This window comes from Buteo buteo, chromosome 23 (assembly GCF_964188355.1).
Source record: "Buteo buteo chromosome 23, bButBut1.hap1.1, whole genome shotgun sequence".
In the NCBI taxonomy this organism is placed as follows: Eukaryota; Metazoa; Chordata; class Aves; order Accipitriformes; family Accipitridae; genus Buteo; species Buteo buteo.
This window is the reverse complement of record NC_134193.1, coordinates 3499217-3515606: the sequence shown is the minus strand read 5'-3', so window position 1 is coordinate 3515606 and position 16390 is coordinate 3499217. Positions and strand designations below refer to the sequence as shown.

Sequence of the window (16390 nt, the reverse complement as noted above, 5' to 3'; positions counted from 1 at the left end):
CCCACCCGGCCTCCGGGGCGCTCTGGGGGCACCTCCGACACCATGGCGTGGTTGGAGGGCTCGCTGGTGATGGTCGCCGGTCGCTTGCCGCCCGCTTTGCTTGACATGTCCGAGGTCGGTCTGCGGCACGGGAGAGCCGAGTCAGCAGAGTTACATTTCTCCAGCCCGCGGGAGCCGACCCCTGGCATCCCCACCCTGGGCACTGGCCCCCCCATACCCCAGACCACCTTGGTCCCCCATCAAAACCCACTCCCAGGCCCTGAAACCGGGGGAGTCGGGAGCCAACCTACTTTTGCAAGTCAAGTCTTGAGTTGTCCTCGGGGACCTGTCCCGTCACTGGGTGCAGGAACGTGTTCCGCCTTTCATTGTGGCTGTAAGAGACAGCGGCGGGGCGGCGGTTAGCATCTCCCATCCCCGTCCCCCCCTCAGAAACCCTTTGCCTTTAGCACCACGTTTGCTGCTCCGACCCCAGCATTTCGTCGTCCCACACCGGTGCTGGGGCTGGGGCTGGGTCCCTGAGCATCGCCCTCCCCTACGCCCCCGCTAACCCCATGCTTCAGATCCGCTCGGCATATTTCATCGGCGTTTCCCAGAAAGCGCTTGCCTCGCTGGGAGCCGAAACGAGGTCTCTGGTGGCCAAGCCCTCCTTACTTCTGCTGGACATATCCCAGACGTTACCCTAAACCCCACTCGGAAGAAATCTCTGCAGAAGCCGCAGCAGCAGCAATGGCCCATCCTGGGCTGCGCCTGCAGCGACGTCCCCAATGTCACATCCTCCCCTTCGGCTTTACTGCTTTTAGAGCCATTTGACGAAACACCTCGAGTCAGGCTAAGAGCCGGGTCACCTGGCCACGCAGGGCTGTGCATCCCAAACATCAGCCCAGGACCCACCAGCACAAGCTGGTGCAGCTGGATCAGGCCCGGTGACGCTGGGGTGCAGCCAAAGGCGGCCACCGCCGGCGGTGCAGGACTCGCTGGCAGCACCAGGAGGAGCGAAGCAGGGCTTGGCTGGCAGCATTTGCCGTGTCCCTGCCCCTGCCCCATCCCGCAGAGCCGGTATTGCCGGGCACCCCAGCACCTCGCTGCTCCGGCTGGGGAACCTGCTCACACGCTGCTTCCCGGGGGCTCTCGCTGCTGGAGCTGTGGCAGGAGGAAAGGACGAGGCGCACCCACAGGTTCAGGGCTCCATCCCCAGAAGTTTGCATTGGACCCCGTCCCCACGATATCCCTTCTTCCCAAAGCTGCCAGGCACCGGGACACGGGTGCTCCCGGCCACCCGTGAAGCCAACACACCGACAGCCCCGGCACGCTGCTGAACCTCCGCACGTCAGCAAAACAGGGGAAGTTTGAGCAAGAAAATGCAGCTGCCAAGACCATCCCATCCACACACACTTCACCCCGAACCTGGGCTCCCGCCAGGCTCTGAAGATATTAACCGCTTTCTACCCAAAAAAAGCCCTGCCAAGAGCTGCTCCCCCTTGCAAGTCCCATCCTGCACCCTGCCACGGATCTGCTCTCCTCCCCCAGCCCTCCCCTCGCTCAGGGTCACCTTAAAAACCTGGGCAATGCGTACGCACCCCACGACGAGGGGCAGTGCTCGCTCCCCAAACCCCCCCCAGCACCGCGCTTTTCTGTGCCATGACCGACACGAGTTATCTGTGGAGACAGCCTGCCCGGCCCACGCTCTGACAGCAGCAAAGGGGGTTTCTGCTACCCGGGGCTGGAGCCACTCCTGGACCGTTTGCCCCCAGCAGGTGACTTTGGAGGGACGTAACGTGGGGGTCCGGGGGCAGGTCCCAGGCCCCCCATGACGCTGACCCACGGGGAGGGTGCAAATGCCAAGCGAGCAACACCCCGACTGCGCCAGCCCTGGAAAGCGGGGGTCTGCTGGGACCCGCCAGCCTGCCTGAACCCCAGCCGGGGGTGTCCCCCCAGCCAGGGATGTCCCCCCAAACCCTGCCCACGACCCCGCACCGCGGCGGGTTTCTGTTCCCATAGGCTGGACTCTCCCCCCCGCCCTGCCGCCAAGCCCGGGACAAGCTTTGCAGCCCCCGCAGCTTCTCCTGGCACCCACCCCGGTGCCTCCCCCCGCCCCAAGTCTGCCGCCACCCCTCGATGTGCCAAGACCCCGGGAACAGCCGGGAAACCTCCTTTAAACCCCCCCTTGGCAGCAGCTCCGTCGGCTGACCCCGCTCCAGAAACTCCCGAGTTCACATCGCCTCCCAAGCACTGCAATGCAGCAGCCACTGCCCGGGCTGAGGGTCCCCCGCCACCATCTGCCCGCCGTCGTCCCCCCCCCTTAGCCCCCACCAGCCCACCCCAGGGTCCTACCTCACCCGCCGATCCGCCCGAAACTTCAGCATGATGCCGGGGGCCCTCCCGGTTCAGCGCCGGCTCCCGGCTCCCACCATAGCGGCGGTGGGCACGGCCAGCCCCGTGCCGCCTGCCGCCACGCTACGAGGCGACGGCACGTGCCACGGGGGCAGCAGCCCCACGCGGGCAGGGGGACGCCAGCAACGGCCGAAGGGTCTCCCTGTCCTCTCCCAGGTGTCCCAGTCCCCCGAATCCCGCGCCGGTGGCATCGGCGTTCCCGGGAGCAGCGGTGGCGGAGCTCTCGGTGGGCTCCGGTGCAGCCGGGCTTGGCGAGCCCCCGGTGTGCGACAGCCAGCCGGCGAGCGACGGGGACAAACAGCTCCCGCTCGCGTCCCCGCGCAGAGGAGAGGCGAAGGGCAGCGCTGCACACGCCGCCTCCCCCAGCCCAGGTGCAGAGCTGGGGAGCAGCTGGCGGCAGGCGAAGGGCGAGAAAGGCAGGATTTGGGGGGCTGCCGGACCCCCGCCCCCCCTCTTCCCCAATCCGGCAGGGCAGCGGTGTGCGGGGGGCTGCTGCTCGGGAAGGGAGGGGGGGTGTCGCGGCGAGGAAGGCAGCGGCGCTGAGATGAGCTCTGCCGCTGCCCTGGATTCACCGGCTGCATCCCTTCCCCCTGCTTCTGTCCCCAAACCATCCCAGTTCCCCCCCCCCGCCGCCATCCCTTCCCCAGGTCACACCAAGACAAAATCCCGGGGAGCAGGACAAGCATGTGCACCGATCACCGAACAAGCCAGCAGCTGCAGAGAGGGGACGGGACCCTGCAGAGCATCCAGCAACGGGGCTTCAGCACCCCCAAAAGTCCGGGGAGCCCTTCACACCCCAGCAGGTTAAGAGCGGGGAGCCCTGGGAGCAGGATTCGGGGTGACCCACCCTCCGCCTGGGCACGGCACTTTGGAAAGCGAATGCAAATACATCAGGACTGTTGCGATAATGCCTTGGGAGGGAGGGAAGGCAGCGCTGACATTTCAAAGAAACCTCCAAAGAAGGAAACAGAGCACAGAAAGCCAGCTGGCCTCCATCACGCTGCATCCCCGCTCCGCCAGCACCCTGGGACCACCTCAGGACACAGCCCGCCTGCCTGCGGTGCTGCTCAGCCCGGCCTCTCCCAGCCATTGCATCATTCACCTGCTCTTCCCGAAAACCGGTGCCCTGAAGTTAGGGCTATGCCAGTCGGTCAGCCTGCGGCAAGCGGGGTCAGCGCCAGTGCCCGGCTCAGGGATGCTCCTGTGGCACAAGCGGTCCCTGCCAGGAGGGTGGTGGGGAGCGGAGAGGGACGGGAACCACGTCCCCAGCATGGGGATGTGCCAAGGCAGCGGCATTACTGCTCCCAAACACCTAAATCCACCCCTTTAGGGCACCCTGCGCCGGAGCTGCTCTCTGGGCACGGAGGAGCCGAGCGGTGCCGCCGCCGCTCTCCTCGCTGGCACGCTGCCGGCCACCAGCCACGGGGCGAGACACACACACACACGCACGGCGAAACCTGCCCACCGCAACACCCGCCGGCAGCACCAGCTTCGTGCCGGCGTCCACACCTCTGGCAAACCCACCGGCGCTGGCTGTCCCCGCGTCCCCGCAGCAGCAACTCACCCGCTCCTCGGTCGCCACCACCCTCCGCGGCGAAGGAGCTGGGGGTCAAGGTCCCCCAACGGCCCGCGGGTGCGTGCCAGCCCTCCGCCGTGCGACAAAGCCGATGCTCACCCGGTGGCGTGGCCGCCGGGGAGGAAGGGGAGCCCGTCAGCCGAAGCTGTGGCCCCTTTTTGGGGACAGCAGCCCCGGGGGGCAGCGTGGCAGGAGCGGGAAAGGCAGCTCTTGGATGCGCAGGGAGCAGCATCTACCCGCGGCTGCGCTGGAGGCACCGTCCCCCCCCAGTGGCAGGGTTTCGCCCCCCGTCACCCCAGTTCAGTGGCACGGGGGACTGTGCTGGGCTCGGGGGCCACTCTGGGAGCCTCTAACCCGGGATGAACCCTGGCTTTGCCAGCCCGGAGCAGGCACCGTTCTCCCTGCACCAGCTGGGCTATTTCACAGTCATTAGTGTCTGGGGGTGGGCAGGGACAGGGCATCCTCCACAGCCCATCAAGCAGACACGCTTCAGGGCTCCGACCAGCAGCTCAGGGGTGGGGGGGGTCTCCTGGACCTCCCAGGAGAGCTGTGGGGGAGAAGAATCAGTGCTTTTCCTCAGGGTAACCATCAAAGAAAAACCCCCTAAACTCCCTCTTGCTTTTTCATAAAGGAGCAAGAGAAAGGAATAGATGCAATAACTGAAGAACAAAACTTTCACTCGATGCTGCTTTTCGTCCCCCTCCCCAAAGCTGAAGTTTGTCGAGAGCAGGAGGACAACCTTCCTGGCTCCCCCCTGCCCTTCCACAGCTCATGAAGGTCACAGCTCTCCAGCTCTCTCAAACCGGGGCTGGGGCACAACCCTGAGCAAAGCCCGAGGACCCCCCCCCGCCAGTCACCGGCACACTGCGTGGGTGCCCACATCGCCCTGCGGCGTGAGAAAGAGCGGCACTGGGTGTAATCCAGCCCTACCAGAGCAGCAGCAGGCAGGAGGGTAGGAGGGTGGGCTGCTTTATAGCAGCTCTCGGCTGCGGCTGAGGGTGCGGGAGAGTTAATGTCACCCCAGCTGGGAAGGAGCAGGCGAAATAGTGACAGGAGGGAGCAATTTCCCTGCAACCAGCTCCCGCTGGGGCTCGGTTGCATGCAGGGTGCCTGCAGCCGGCGCTGGGGGAGCGGGTGCGGGAGCAGCGAGCCCCCAACACGCCTCGCCGTGGCGGAAAGCACCGGTGGGCGATGCCAGCCGTGCTTCTGCTGGGCAGGATTCCTGGCCGGCTGCCTCGGGACCCCTCCTTGTGAGGAAGGTGGGATGCACCAAGCGGGACTGGAAAAAGCCCACTGCGGGCTGGTGCAGGGTGCAGGGGGATGTCCTCTCCAAAAGCATACGGTGAATCCAGCTCCGCCGGCTGGACGCAGCCAAGCAGCCCCCCAAAACCTCCCAGCGTGCAGCAGACATCAGCTAATGGGAACCATTCCCGCACCCCGGCCCTCCCCGGGGCGTCGGGGCTCCTGGCTGTTATCTGGCGGCTGCGAGGGCGGCGAGCGGGCAGGAGGAGGGGAGGCGCAGGCTCACCGCCCAGGCGCCGGAGCCTGCCAAGCACTAAATCCAGAGCAAAGCAGCCAGGCAAGGGGGGCTACGGGGAGCCCGAGAACCCCCTTCCCACCAGCCCTGCTTGGGCTGCACCAGGTCGGGGTGCGATGCCGGAGCCGCAGGGCTCCCCTCCGAGCGCTCGCTACGGGCTAACATCATCCCTCCGGCTCCCAGGCTGGCTGTGTGCCAGGGGGATCCAACCGCCTTGTCCTCCCACGCCCCAACCCGAATTTCACCTCCGGCGGGCGCCTCGCCGCCCCCCATCGCCCCAGCCCCTCGGTGTGTGGGTGTGGGGGGGAGCTCGGGTGGGATGGAGGGGTTACCGTCACGGCTGCTGGGCTCTGCCACCCCGGGACCGCGGCAGGCAGCAGGAGGAGGAGGAGGAGGAGGAGGAGGCAAGCGGCCAAGGCTGCCTGCAACCCCCCTCCGAAGCGATAATGAAAACCCTTCGTCTGGAGGTTTCACCCGTGTTCTCGGGGCGAGCATCCAGGCGGCTCCCAAGCAAGGGGCTTGCGTGGCCACCGGCCAAACACGCCCTGCGCGTTGGCCTCCTTCCTCTGTTTTTCTAGCCCTTTCTTCACCTCTCCCTCTCCTCCTGAGCCACATCCCTCTCCGCCGACCGGAGCCCTTGAAAACCCTTTTCTCCCAGTTAACTGCAGCACTCAGCACCCACGGGAAGGGACGCGGGGTCACCCCATCACCCACGGCCCCTGCAAGGGTGCTGGCAGAGAAAATCCACCCTCAGATGAGCAAGTGCAAACTGCCAAGTCCCGTCTTGCAAGGGGAGCCCGGGGCAGGAGCAAATGCATTCTACTGCACTAATAAACCAGACCCTCCACAGCCCCGGGGCTGTCCCGCTTGGCGCAGGGGTTGCACAGGGCTCGGCTCTGCCCCGCGGGGCCGGCGCAGCGCATGCTCAAAATGCAATAGGAAAGAAAAAAATAAAAAAAAAATTAAATTAAATTCTGCAGGCGCAGCGCGAGCGGGTCTGGTGGAGTCACTGCAGCCAGGGGACGAGTGCCAGCAGCTCGGCTGCTCCAGCGTCTCTGCGCGGGGCCGTCCCCAGCTCCGGCTCTCTGCCGAGCGAGGCCCCGGGCTGCCCCATCACTGCAGCTACTTCAGCCCCCGTTGGATGATTCAAGCAGGAAAAAAATAAAAACTAGCCCTGTGCTCTCCCCACACCCTCGGCAGGGCTGAGCTGGCCGCGGGGTGTCCTATGCCAGCCCTGGCCCTGGCCAAAAGCCTGGTCCGCAACTCGGTGGGAAACACTGCTCGGCGTTTCCGAATTGCCCTGGACTTGGAAGAGTTATACGCCAGCCCTGGGAGAGGGCAGAGAAAGGAGAGAAGGCTGGAGGGGAAGAGGAGACGGTGGCAAAGGCGGGATGGAGAGCTGCAAGAAACACTCCCATGCCTGGCCAGGCACCGCCATGGGCTCATTAGAGCCAACCGGCAGCCCTCGAAATCCCAACGCCTGCCGGATTTGCAGCGAGATCAGCCTCTGGGATGAAAGCAGCTTGTGGGGACTCAAAAACCAGACCTCGGTGCAGAGCCGAGGTTCCCCTCTGGCCCGTCCCCGCGGTGCTGCCGGCTGGCTGGCTCCCACCGCTCCCAGCGCGGTAGGGACCGGCAGCCGGTTCTCCTCCATAACCTCATCCCTGCCCTAATCCCGGCCCCGCCGTCCAGCTGAGCAAGCATTTCCTGCACTGCGTCCATCGGGGCAGGGGGCCAGAAGGCAGCGCAGCCCTTCGTGCTAACGAAACCAGGCTCCCGCGCACGCACAGCCTCCTCCTGCGCCCCGGCGCGGTGCCGGCGCAGTGGCACGGCCGAGCAGCGCCCGTGCCCCTAACCACGGTGCCCGCCTGCCGCGCTCCCCCTCCAGTGCAACTGCTTCTGGGATGGGGCCAGGGAAGCAAAAGCAAAGGTTAATTTTGCCTCCTGCCCTCGTCCGTGCTGGGCGCTGCTGTGAAACAGCCCCAAAACAAAGGGGTGCTGGTCCAAGCATCCGTCCCCTCCGCCACCTCGCCGCTGTGACAAACCGCACACAGCTGCCACCGCGATGCCCAGGCAGGGAGCACCCCGGCTCGCCGCCCACCACCGATGCTGGAAAAAAAGCCTCCCCGGAGCAAGCAGGCTCTGGCCGGAGAGCTTTGCCCCACGCACCTCGGGAGGGTTTCGGTGTGAGAAGCTGCAGCCAGCGAGCACCGCGGCCAGGCCAGGCTTTACCACCCGCTCCTGCGAACGCGCTCTCGCCATCAACCCTGCGATTTCCCCCGTGGGAGCTTTGCCGGGAGGGAAGGCGGAAAAGCCTGAGCTGGATCCGGCTGGGAAGCAGCAAGGCTGCTGTGCCGGCCTTGCTGAGAACAGGGCAAAGTCCCCGGCGAGGGCAGATGGCGGCTCCCGCAAACCCGCAACCCACGTGCAACGTCACCGTCGTCACGCAGCCGGGCTGGCGCGGGAGCGATGGTGGTGGCCCTTGAGCAGGGATGTCCCAGCCGGCCAGGGTCCGTGGGGACGGACAGTGGGAGAAGCCCCCGTCATCCTCGGCGCGGCAGAGCGGGACGGCCGGGAGCAGGGGGAAGTCAGGGGATTTCCAGAGAACAAAGCGGCTGCTGGCAGCCAGCGTCGGCGGCAGCGGGGAGGGCGAGTCCCTCGCTCCCGCTCCAGCTGGGGTCAGGGAAAAGCACAAAAAAGCACCGGGAGTTTGTGTTTTATCTCCCTGGCAACCCCGGCTCCATCACAGGCATGGCTCGCAGGGGCGGCCCGGCCAGAACACGCTGCTGTGGGAGATGGAGAGTTCGGGGCAGGCGCAGCAGCATCCCAGATACATGGGGTGACGTTTGGGGAGTGTCACAGCCGTCTGACGGGGTGGTCCGGGACCCAGGGCAGAGCAGGTGACAGTCCGTGCCCTGGCAGCACTGAGTGTGTGGTCCTGCTTTAACCATGTCACTCCATCGTTCCTTCTTGGGGACAGAACCCAAACGCCATGTGCATGGGATCACCAGGCTCCCCAAGCCACCGTGCCCACGAGGGACAGGGCAGCCCCACGGCAGCTCTCCTGGGGCATCACTGGCCAAGGATCCTTCCTCAGCCGCGGGGTAGCCTGGGAGCGGATCCCCCAGGGGACGAGCAGGGATGAAATCAGTCATGGAGACGTGCAAATGCAGACTGCGGGGCTCGGAGGTGAGGGGTGGGAGGCTGCTGGCACACGGAGCCGGACTGCGGCAGACACCGAGAGCCACCGGGCACCAGCACGGGTGAGCGGACACAAGACATCAAGACCATTTATCGGACCAGGATGCAGTCCTTCAGCCTCTCCCCCCATGCTCCACAGCCTCCTACAAATCTGGAACCACTGTGGGGCTGCAGACCTTCCCTCTCCCTTGGCCCACGGCTGGGGTGGCAGGGTCCCGGCTGGGCTCGGCGCTGCTGCCAAAACCCAGCTGGGGGCTATGGAGGTGCCCGGGCAGCTGCAACACCTCTGCCAAAGGTGATCCACTAATACAGCCTCCGAGCCGCAAGCCGGACCCAGACCTGGAGGGTTTAAAGCTCTTGCTAAGCTCTTTAAGAAACCACTTCCAGTGGGCAGAAATACCTGTCCCGAGCAATCGCTGGTACGAGGCATCAAACAAACCCAGCCCCAACCCCTCCCCAGCCAGGTCAGGTCAGGAGCAGGGATTACGGCAGCGGCGCTGGGGAAATCCTGCCGGAACAAATCCCCAGCACCTGCTTAACCCATTGCACACGATAATCACACCGGCGTCCCGACGGCGACGGGCGCCGCGGTGCCTTCCCCGCTGTGCTCCGTGCCTGCCAGATATCCAGCTGCGTCCGTCACCGCGCCGGCTGCCCTCGGGTCCCCCGGCTGCTCTCGGCCACCGCCGGGCACCGGCCACAGACAATGGCCCATGTGTGCCACGGCCGGGCTCCGTGCCGATGCCGCACGCACGCACGCACGCACGCACTCACCGGTGCCACCGCGCATCCCCTCCGCCCACGTCCTCTTGCCAAGCCGGTGGCTCTCCCACAAGCCAGGATAGATGATTTCCTTCCAAGCCCACGGAGACCATCATGGGTATCAATCATTAACAGCCACGGCAGCTGCCGGCAGCCTTAACCCCCTCGGCACCGTGCCGCTGCGGGACGAGCATGGGAAGGCATCCTTTGCTGGTGCTGAAAGCCCCTTTAACGGCACCGCGGTGCAGCAGGCCGCTGCAGCCCAACCCGCCAGGGATGCAAAGGGGTTTCCAAGGGGCTCCGCACCCCCCACAGACCCACGGCCGTTCCCACAGCATCATGTCTCTATGCGCCCCAAACCGCTCCCTCGGAGCAGCCCTGCGTGCTCCCGTGCAGCCCCAAGGGCCGTATCCTGCCTCTGTATCCAGCCGAGCCGCGAGCAGCTCAGCCTGGTGGGAGCTGCATGGAAACCCTGCTTTCCCCCATCCTCGGGGGCAGCCGGCAGCGTTCATCGGGGGGGCCGAGCCCCTCAGCCCTCTGCCCCCCCCAGGAGCAGGGCAGAGGGCTGCTCCCACGGCTGCCCACGGAAAGCCGGAGGCACATCCATTTCATCCTCAGTGCGGGAGCCCGGGCAGGACAAGATCTCTTAGCTCAGGGGTCCCGGAGCTCTCTCTGCACGTAGCTTTTCCAAGAACATCAATGGCTGTAACTTCATCCGAGCGTGTTTACAACCCAGCCGCAGCTCTTGGCTCCCTTGGCCGTGCCGGGGGCCGGCTTGGCTCCCGAGACTGCCGCTCAGCCGGCACGCGGTGCTGCCAGCACCCTGATGCCAGGGTGTTCCGCATGCTGCGGTCCCCAAGAGGTTGTTGGGATCACCACCACATGCATCCCCATGGAGAGGAGGCACAGGGGCTGTTCCTATGTCTGAGGTCTGGGAAGCAGATGGACAGATGTCCCCGTCACCCCCCTGCCACTAGCCGCGTTACCCAATCTGCAAAGGAGTTGAATGATTAACCTCCGGCCGTGCCGTCGCCAGGAGCTGGTAGAGCCCTGCTCTGCCCGGGCACAGCCCCGGGGCACGACGGCACCCGGGGAGCAAACCCCTATTCCCCCCCCACCCAGCCCCAAACCCAGACGGTGTCACCGGCCCCCGCTGCCCCAGGAGCATCCCATGCCATGTCCTGGAGCGGGGAAACGTCCGGCTCCGCCAGCCCGGAGCAGCCGCCGCGTCCTCCTGCAAATGCAGAGGGGGCACAAAAAGGGCTCAGCTCCTGTCCTCGTCCCGGCTCCCGAGGGTCTGGAGGTACTCACGGCCCGCGACACCCCGCTGGCACCGCAGCCCAGCTCTGGCGTTCGGACACCGACACGCAGCTCATTTCGCTTTCTCCAGCTCCGGCTGCGGCCCCGGGGGCGTCCAGGCTGCGAGTGCTCATAAATAGCCTTGGACAAACATCTGCACGGCACCACCCCGCGCAGGCTGGAAAGCGGAGGGCTGCTGTGGGGATGGTTTTAATCATGATATAAGACCATCAAATGGCTAAAAAAAACACAGATGGGAATGAACTGTAAATAAGTGCAGACACAGCGGCCGATAAGACCTGCTGGCAGCGGGGCTGGGCTCGGCTCCCCGTGCCCGCGATGTGCGCGGCCCCTTTGCATACGGGCACGGCTTTTGAATTTCCCATTCCCCACGCCCACGCGGGACGCGAAACCACAAGCTCCTTGCAAACAACCCCGAATTGGGAGCGCTTGGAGGGCGCGGAGCCCAGAGCAGGGTACAGCGATGCTCACAGGGTGCCAAAATTAAGCGTCCCCCTGCTCCCGGCAGTGAGTCTTGGGGCTCTGCAGTCGGGTGCTGCTATTCCTACTCCCCTCCGAGCCCAGCGGGACAGGGAGCGGGGGTAAGCCCCAGCCTGGGCTCGATCAGCCACTGCAGGTTGTGCCGCTCCCTGCAGAGGCTCTTGATTGTTTTTGTCTAAATTACCAATTTTCCGCTGTTGGATCTCTCATGGGCAGCTCTCACTCGAGTGCTTTAGCAAATGGGTGCGCTCACACGGATGAAAAATAAAGTCGTAAATGCAGCACCCCGGGGTGCGGGGGCATGACATGGCACGTTAGCAGAGCAACACCGACATTGCCAGCCTGCGTGGCCCCGCTGCCACCGCGGGACCCTGGCAGAGCGCTGCCGGCACGCTTCCCGCGGGCGTTCGGGTTCGGGGAGGTTCTGAGTTAGGGGGTTGCGGCAGCTCTGGTTCTGCCCCAGCTCACGAGCTTCGCCGTGCCGCTGCCAGCCCTCCAAGTGACTCATCGGCTGCTCTGCGCCCCGACCTCTCTCTCTCGCAGTCAAGTCCCGACACATTCGGCACATTCCTGGCATAGCTGGCTGTGCCGGGCCGGGCTGGGCCATGCCGGCACGGAGCCTCACACCTGCCGGAGAAGCAAGGCTGGGTGGATGCCAGCAGCACGCTCAGGTCTCTGCAAAGATGCTCATGCATCTCGGGGCTTCGTCATGGTCTGATAGCCACGACGGCCCAGCGTGGCCACGTGTCCCCGCGGGGATTTAGCCCTGGGCGGGAGCAGCTCAGCTCTGCCTCCTGTGCCACGGCAAAGATGGCCCAGACGGCAGGTTGTCATCGCGGGCAGCCTGTCATCCTCCCCAGCAGCGTGACTACCGTCCCAGTTGCCTTCCTCACGCAATGCCACACTTCCCTGACGTCGGCATGGGTGTGATGCCGGTATATGGGGAAACTCTCCATTTTTAGATCTGATCCTGTACCTTCACAGGCCTCGGAACAGTTTGTAACCGAGCGGTGACGCAACAGCGCACGCGTCTCGGTTGTGCAAGTGCATTGCACCAAGTAGCTCCCAAGGACGGGGTGAGCACTGGCTCCGGGCAGCTCGGGGCTGGCCGAGGCTCTCTGACCCCGCAGCCGTCTGCGGTGCATCCCACAGCCCTGGAGAGCAGCCCGGGATCACGGTGGGGGTGCCAGCGGGTGCAACGTGCGGAGCAGCCAAAAGCGGTCCCGAGAGCCCGGGAACAGCCACCACGGTGGGGATCCCCCATGGGCAGGAGCCAAGTCTGGCACCTACGGATGCCTCCGAATCCTCCTGGTCCCAGCACTGACAGCCCCCAGCCCCAGAGCTGCCCGGGCACATGCCCATACCACCGGCCTCCGTGTACAAACAGAGCGGGAACCAAAGGTCCCCCAAACCTGGAGGCTTGGTTTTGAGCAAACAGACCAAACCAAACACGCACAGGCCCCCTTCAGACCCCAGGCACGGGCTCGGGATCCGCTGCCTTTACTGAGCTTGCCTCCACCTCTGGCAGTGGTGCCATGCCGGTGTGGGGCATCCCTGGGGGGGGAACCGCAGCCGACCCCCTGAGCCCTGTGCTGAGCTGAGCCAGCCAGAATGGGTCTCCAAAAGAAGAGATAAATCAGCGTGTCAGGGCTCTCCGCACCGCATCCCAGCGGCCCCGTAAACTGCAGCTGACCAAGGCGCTGGGCCCCGCTGCCGAGCTCGGAGCGGCTCCGCGCCAGGACATGGGTGCTGGGGAGCCAAGCGCTACCCACAGCCCCGGGGTATCTGCCAGCTCCTTTCCCCAGCGCAGCCGTCCTGGGGCACAGCCTCCAGCGGGCAAGTTCCTATTAATACCCACCAAGAGCTCAGCTTGTGCAGGTGCTCGCCACATCGAGCCATTAGCCTCCTCCACGAGCCATTAAACTCTCAGCCCAGCCATTAGCACCAGCGCCAGGACGTGCGCAGCAATTCCGTCACCGCGCTCGGATGGGACAGCCCTGATTTTATTGCCATCTCCAGCCCACCACACCCTGGTGTGGCAGGGCCGTGGCGGGGGCAGACGGGCACAGCTTCCCGGTGAATCACTGGTCATTCCCAGCTTCCCAACCGCGTTGTAATTAGCGCACGCAGCCGACAGCAGCCCTGCGGGGCAGCTGCAAGGGAAAAGCAAGGAATTTGCTGGGGGAAAAGCAGAGGGAGCTGCAAAACCCTCTGCGCCCGGCCAGACCGGACCCTCAGAGTCTCCCGGGATGGTGCAAAGCCAGCGCGGGGACAGGGCATGCCTCTGCGCCACCGAACAGCCCTCGTCTCGTCCCCCTCCCAGCAGCCACCTCCACAACGATGCAAACGCCACGGGCGAGTTTAGTAGCGTGGCGTTGGCTCTGCAGAACGAGATCTTTCCCTGAATGAAGTTTAGTCACCGTGGGATGTTTCCAATTGGAAATCAGGACAGTTCCAGGCTGAACGCGCGCCAGCTTTCCACTTCCCAGAAATCCCATTTGCAAGCGAGCCTGTTGCCAGTTCCCCCTTCTCCCCCAGCATCACGTAAATAAATGCCGCCCCAGCTTTCCCTCCGCCCCGGCGGGGAGATGCAGCCTTTGGGCTCCGGCTGCGGCACAGCCCAGCCCGGCCGCGCAGCCTCCGGCTCCAGCCCCGCGTCCTCTGCCGTGCCCGGGGAGGGAAGCCGGTGGGACGGGAGTCGCTGAGCTGGGCTGGCACTGGAGCCCGGCCAGTCCCAGCCCAGTAAGAGCCCTTGGCGATGCCTTTGCTGCCGGCGGTGCAGCCGGATGAGCCCTTTGCCGACGTACCTGCCCGCAGCGTCCCCCCAGGGATGCTCGCAGGCAGCTGGGGCCGGGGACCTGCCTCAGGTTTAGTCGAGGGGAGCAAGCGTGGTGGCTGCCCTCTACAAGGAACTGGTTTGCTCAGTGCTGGGAAGAGCTGGAGGCTTGTGCTGAGTTTCCAGAGGGCAGAGATGGGCCGATACACAAGAAGAGCAGTTGGGCGCCGGAGAGGTGGGAGATCCCTTCGCCGGGTGCCTTCTGCTTTCCTGTGGGTTTGGGTCAGGGGAGGATGTTCCACACGCACAGAGACCAGTGTCCCCAACCCAATCTGGCCCAGAAGTCACTGGGAATCCAAGGAGCGGACAAGGGAACGTGATCACAAACGTCAGCTCCTTAGGAAACCAGTAAGTGGAAAAAAGCCAGCCATGCGCTTGACTTGCCCTGATGCGTTCTCCCTCCCCACGTGTCTCCCTGCCCCGGCAGGATGGAGGAGGCACCGCATGGGGACCGCAGAGGTGACATCCCAGCTCTGCGCTGTGCTGGACATCGCCAGAAGCTGCTAAAGGTCCCTCCTTGTCACAAAATTAATTAGTGGCCCTGCGGCACTGGGATGGAGTGAAGGACGTGCCGCCGAAAGGAGGGAGCGCTTTGCTCCAGACCGGAGCCTGGTTCTTCACCCACCATTGCTGGAGCAATAGGGGAGGAAGGAGCAGGATGGTGCCAGGATCAGGCTCAGCTACGAACCCGCCGCCCTGCCAGCGCTGGAGAGCAGTGGGGAGATCCCTCCCATCTCCCGAGCATCCCCACAGAAGGCTGGGAGCAACGGGATGGAAACCACAGCAATCCCGTGCTGCGGACCAAAGGAGACCTACAACAGCCACACACTGCTGCCAGCTGCCGAACACGGGCTGCGGCACCCGCTGCTGCCCAGTGCTGGAGCATCCTCCGGCCCTTGCAGGGTGCTGGCGTCATCGGCCCTCCTGGCTGCTCTGTGAGATGGCAGCGGCTCGGCTGGAGGGTCTGGGGAGGAAAGGGCTTTTCCAGGGTCTGGGAAAGCAGAGGGAAGGCATGGCAGGGTACAGCAGAGGGTATAGCAGGGTACAGCAGAAGGCTGCTTTAAAAAAGCCTCTTTTAAAACATCCTTTTAAACAGAACAAAGCAGGCGGTGCAGCTGGGTCTCTCCCCCAGGAGGAGAGGTGATTTTAAGCAGTGCTTCCAGGAGATTGCAGCATTATTCCCCAGCTGGCTCAGCTAAGGGCAGGGACAGCAGCTCCCCCGGGCTTCGCAGCCAGCCCACGGCACAACCCCTACCAGCCGTGAACTGCCGGGTGAGCAGGATCCCACCCCGCATCCCGGCTGGAAGCAGAGCCGTGTGTACGGCTCGGGTGCCTCTGCCCCACTCCCAGCTCTGCCAGCCTTATCATGCTGCCACACCTTCCATTTAGCTCCCTGCAAGGAGGTTAACCCCTGGGAGAGCACAGCCGGGCTTTCCCGCGCGCCATGTCCGTGCCCGTGCCCGGTGGGACGCGCTGCTCGCCCACGGGCACGGCGCAAATGCCTCCACCGCGCCGACGTCCCGCGCTGCGTTCACGAGCCGCCCTCCCCACGAGCCCTTGCCCCGTGAACGGCTCTGTAGCCGTCCTCCAGCAAAGCCCAACTCGCTGGCTGCCCCAGCCCAGCGCAAACCCTTCCAGCATCGCCATCCCCTTTGCTCCAGCCCTGGAGGCTCTTCCTCCATCCCCCCCAATCCACTCCTTATCCCTACCATGGGCCAGGCTGTAAGGACAGAGCACCCACCGTCGGCTCAGCGTACCTGCTCGTCGGGCGCTGCCGGGGCCACGGCACCGGCCGTGGGGAGGGCGGTGGGCTCGGTGCCGAGTTGGGGAGCCCCGGGCTGGCGGGGAAGAGGGGAGAACCGTCGGTCGCCTCCGAAAGCCGCCACGTCCGAGCGTGGCAGGGACGGCCGGGCTGATAAGCGAGGTCTGAAATCTGAAACTGTAGGTTGGCTCCTTCCTATATAAACAGGCGCTCGCACATAACACACACACCCCCCCCATGCGCGCCGGCTCTCACGCCACTCCCGCTGCTCCCGGCCACGCCAGGCACTCGCCAGCCCTCCGCCGGGGACGGCCACACCGTCCGGACGGTGGGTACCGCTGCCAGAGCCCCCCGCCACCAGTCCTGGCCCCCAACGCGCTGGTACCGGCTCAAAGCGAAGCCTGACGCTGGTTTATGTCGTGGTTCAGATGTATTTTCGTTCCCCGGACAGGTCTGCCTCGGGGCGGCGGGAGCGGGCTCTGGGTGTTGGGAAAGGGGCAGGGACCTGCCTGGGTGCTAAAACCA

At 65.1% G+C, this 16390-nt stretch overlaps 1 protein-coding gene across 1 annotated transcript in view; it reads right to left on the bottom strand.

Annotated features, from left to right (window-relative positions):
- Positions 1–10849, bottom strand: part of PLEKHA6 (pleckstrin homology domain containing A6) — a 31395-nt gene extending 20546 nt beyond the window's left edge. Inside the window, exons 1-3 of the mRNA XM_075055269.1 lie at positions 10779–10849; positions 291–371; positions 6–120 (exon numbers count right to left, since the gene is read on the bottom strand). Coding sequence (XP_074911370.1) covers positions 6–120; positions 291–371; positions 10779–10843 — 261 coding nt within the window. The 5' untranslated portion in view covers positions 10844–10849. The remainder of the gene's footprint in view (positions 1–5; positions 121–290; positions 372–10778) is intronic.
- Positions 10850–16390: the final 5541 nt, after the last annotated feature.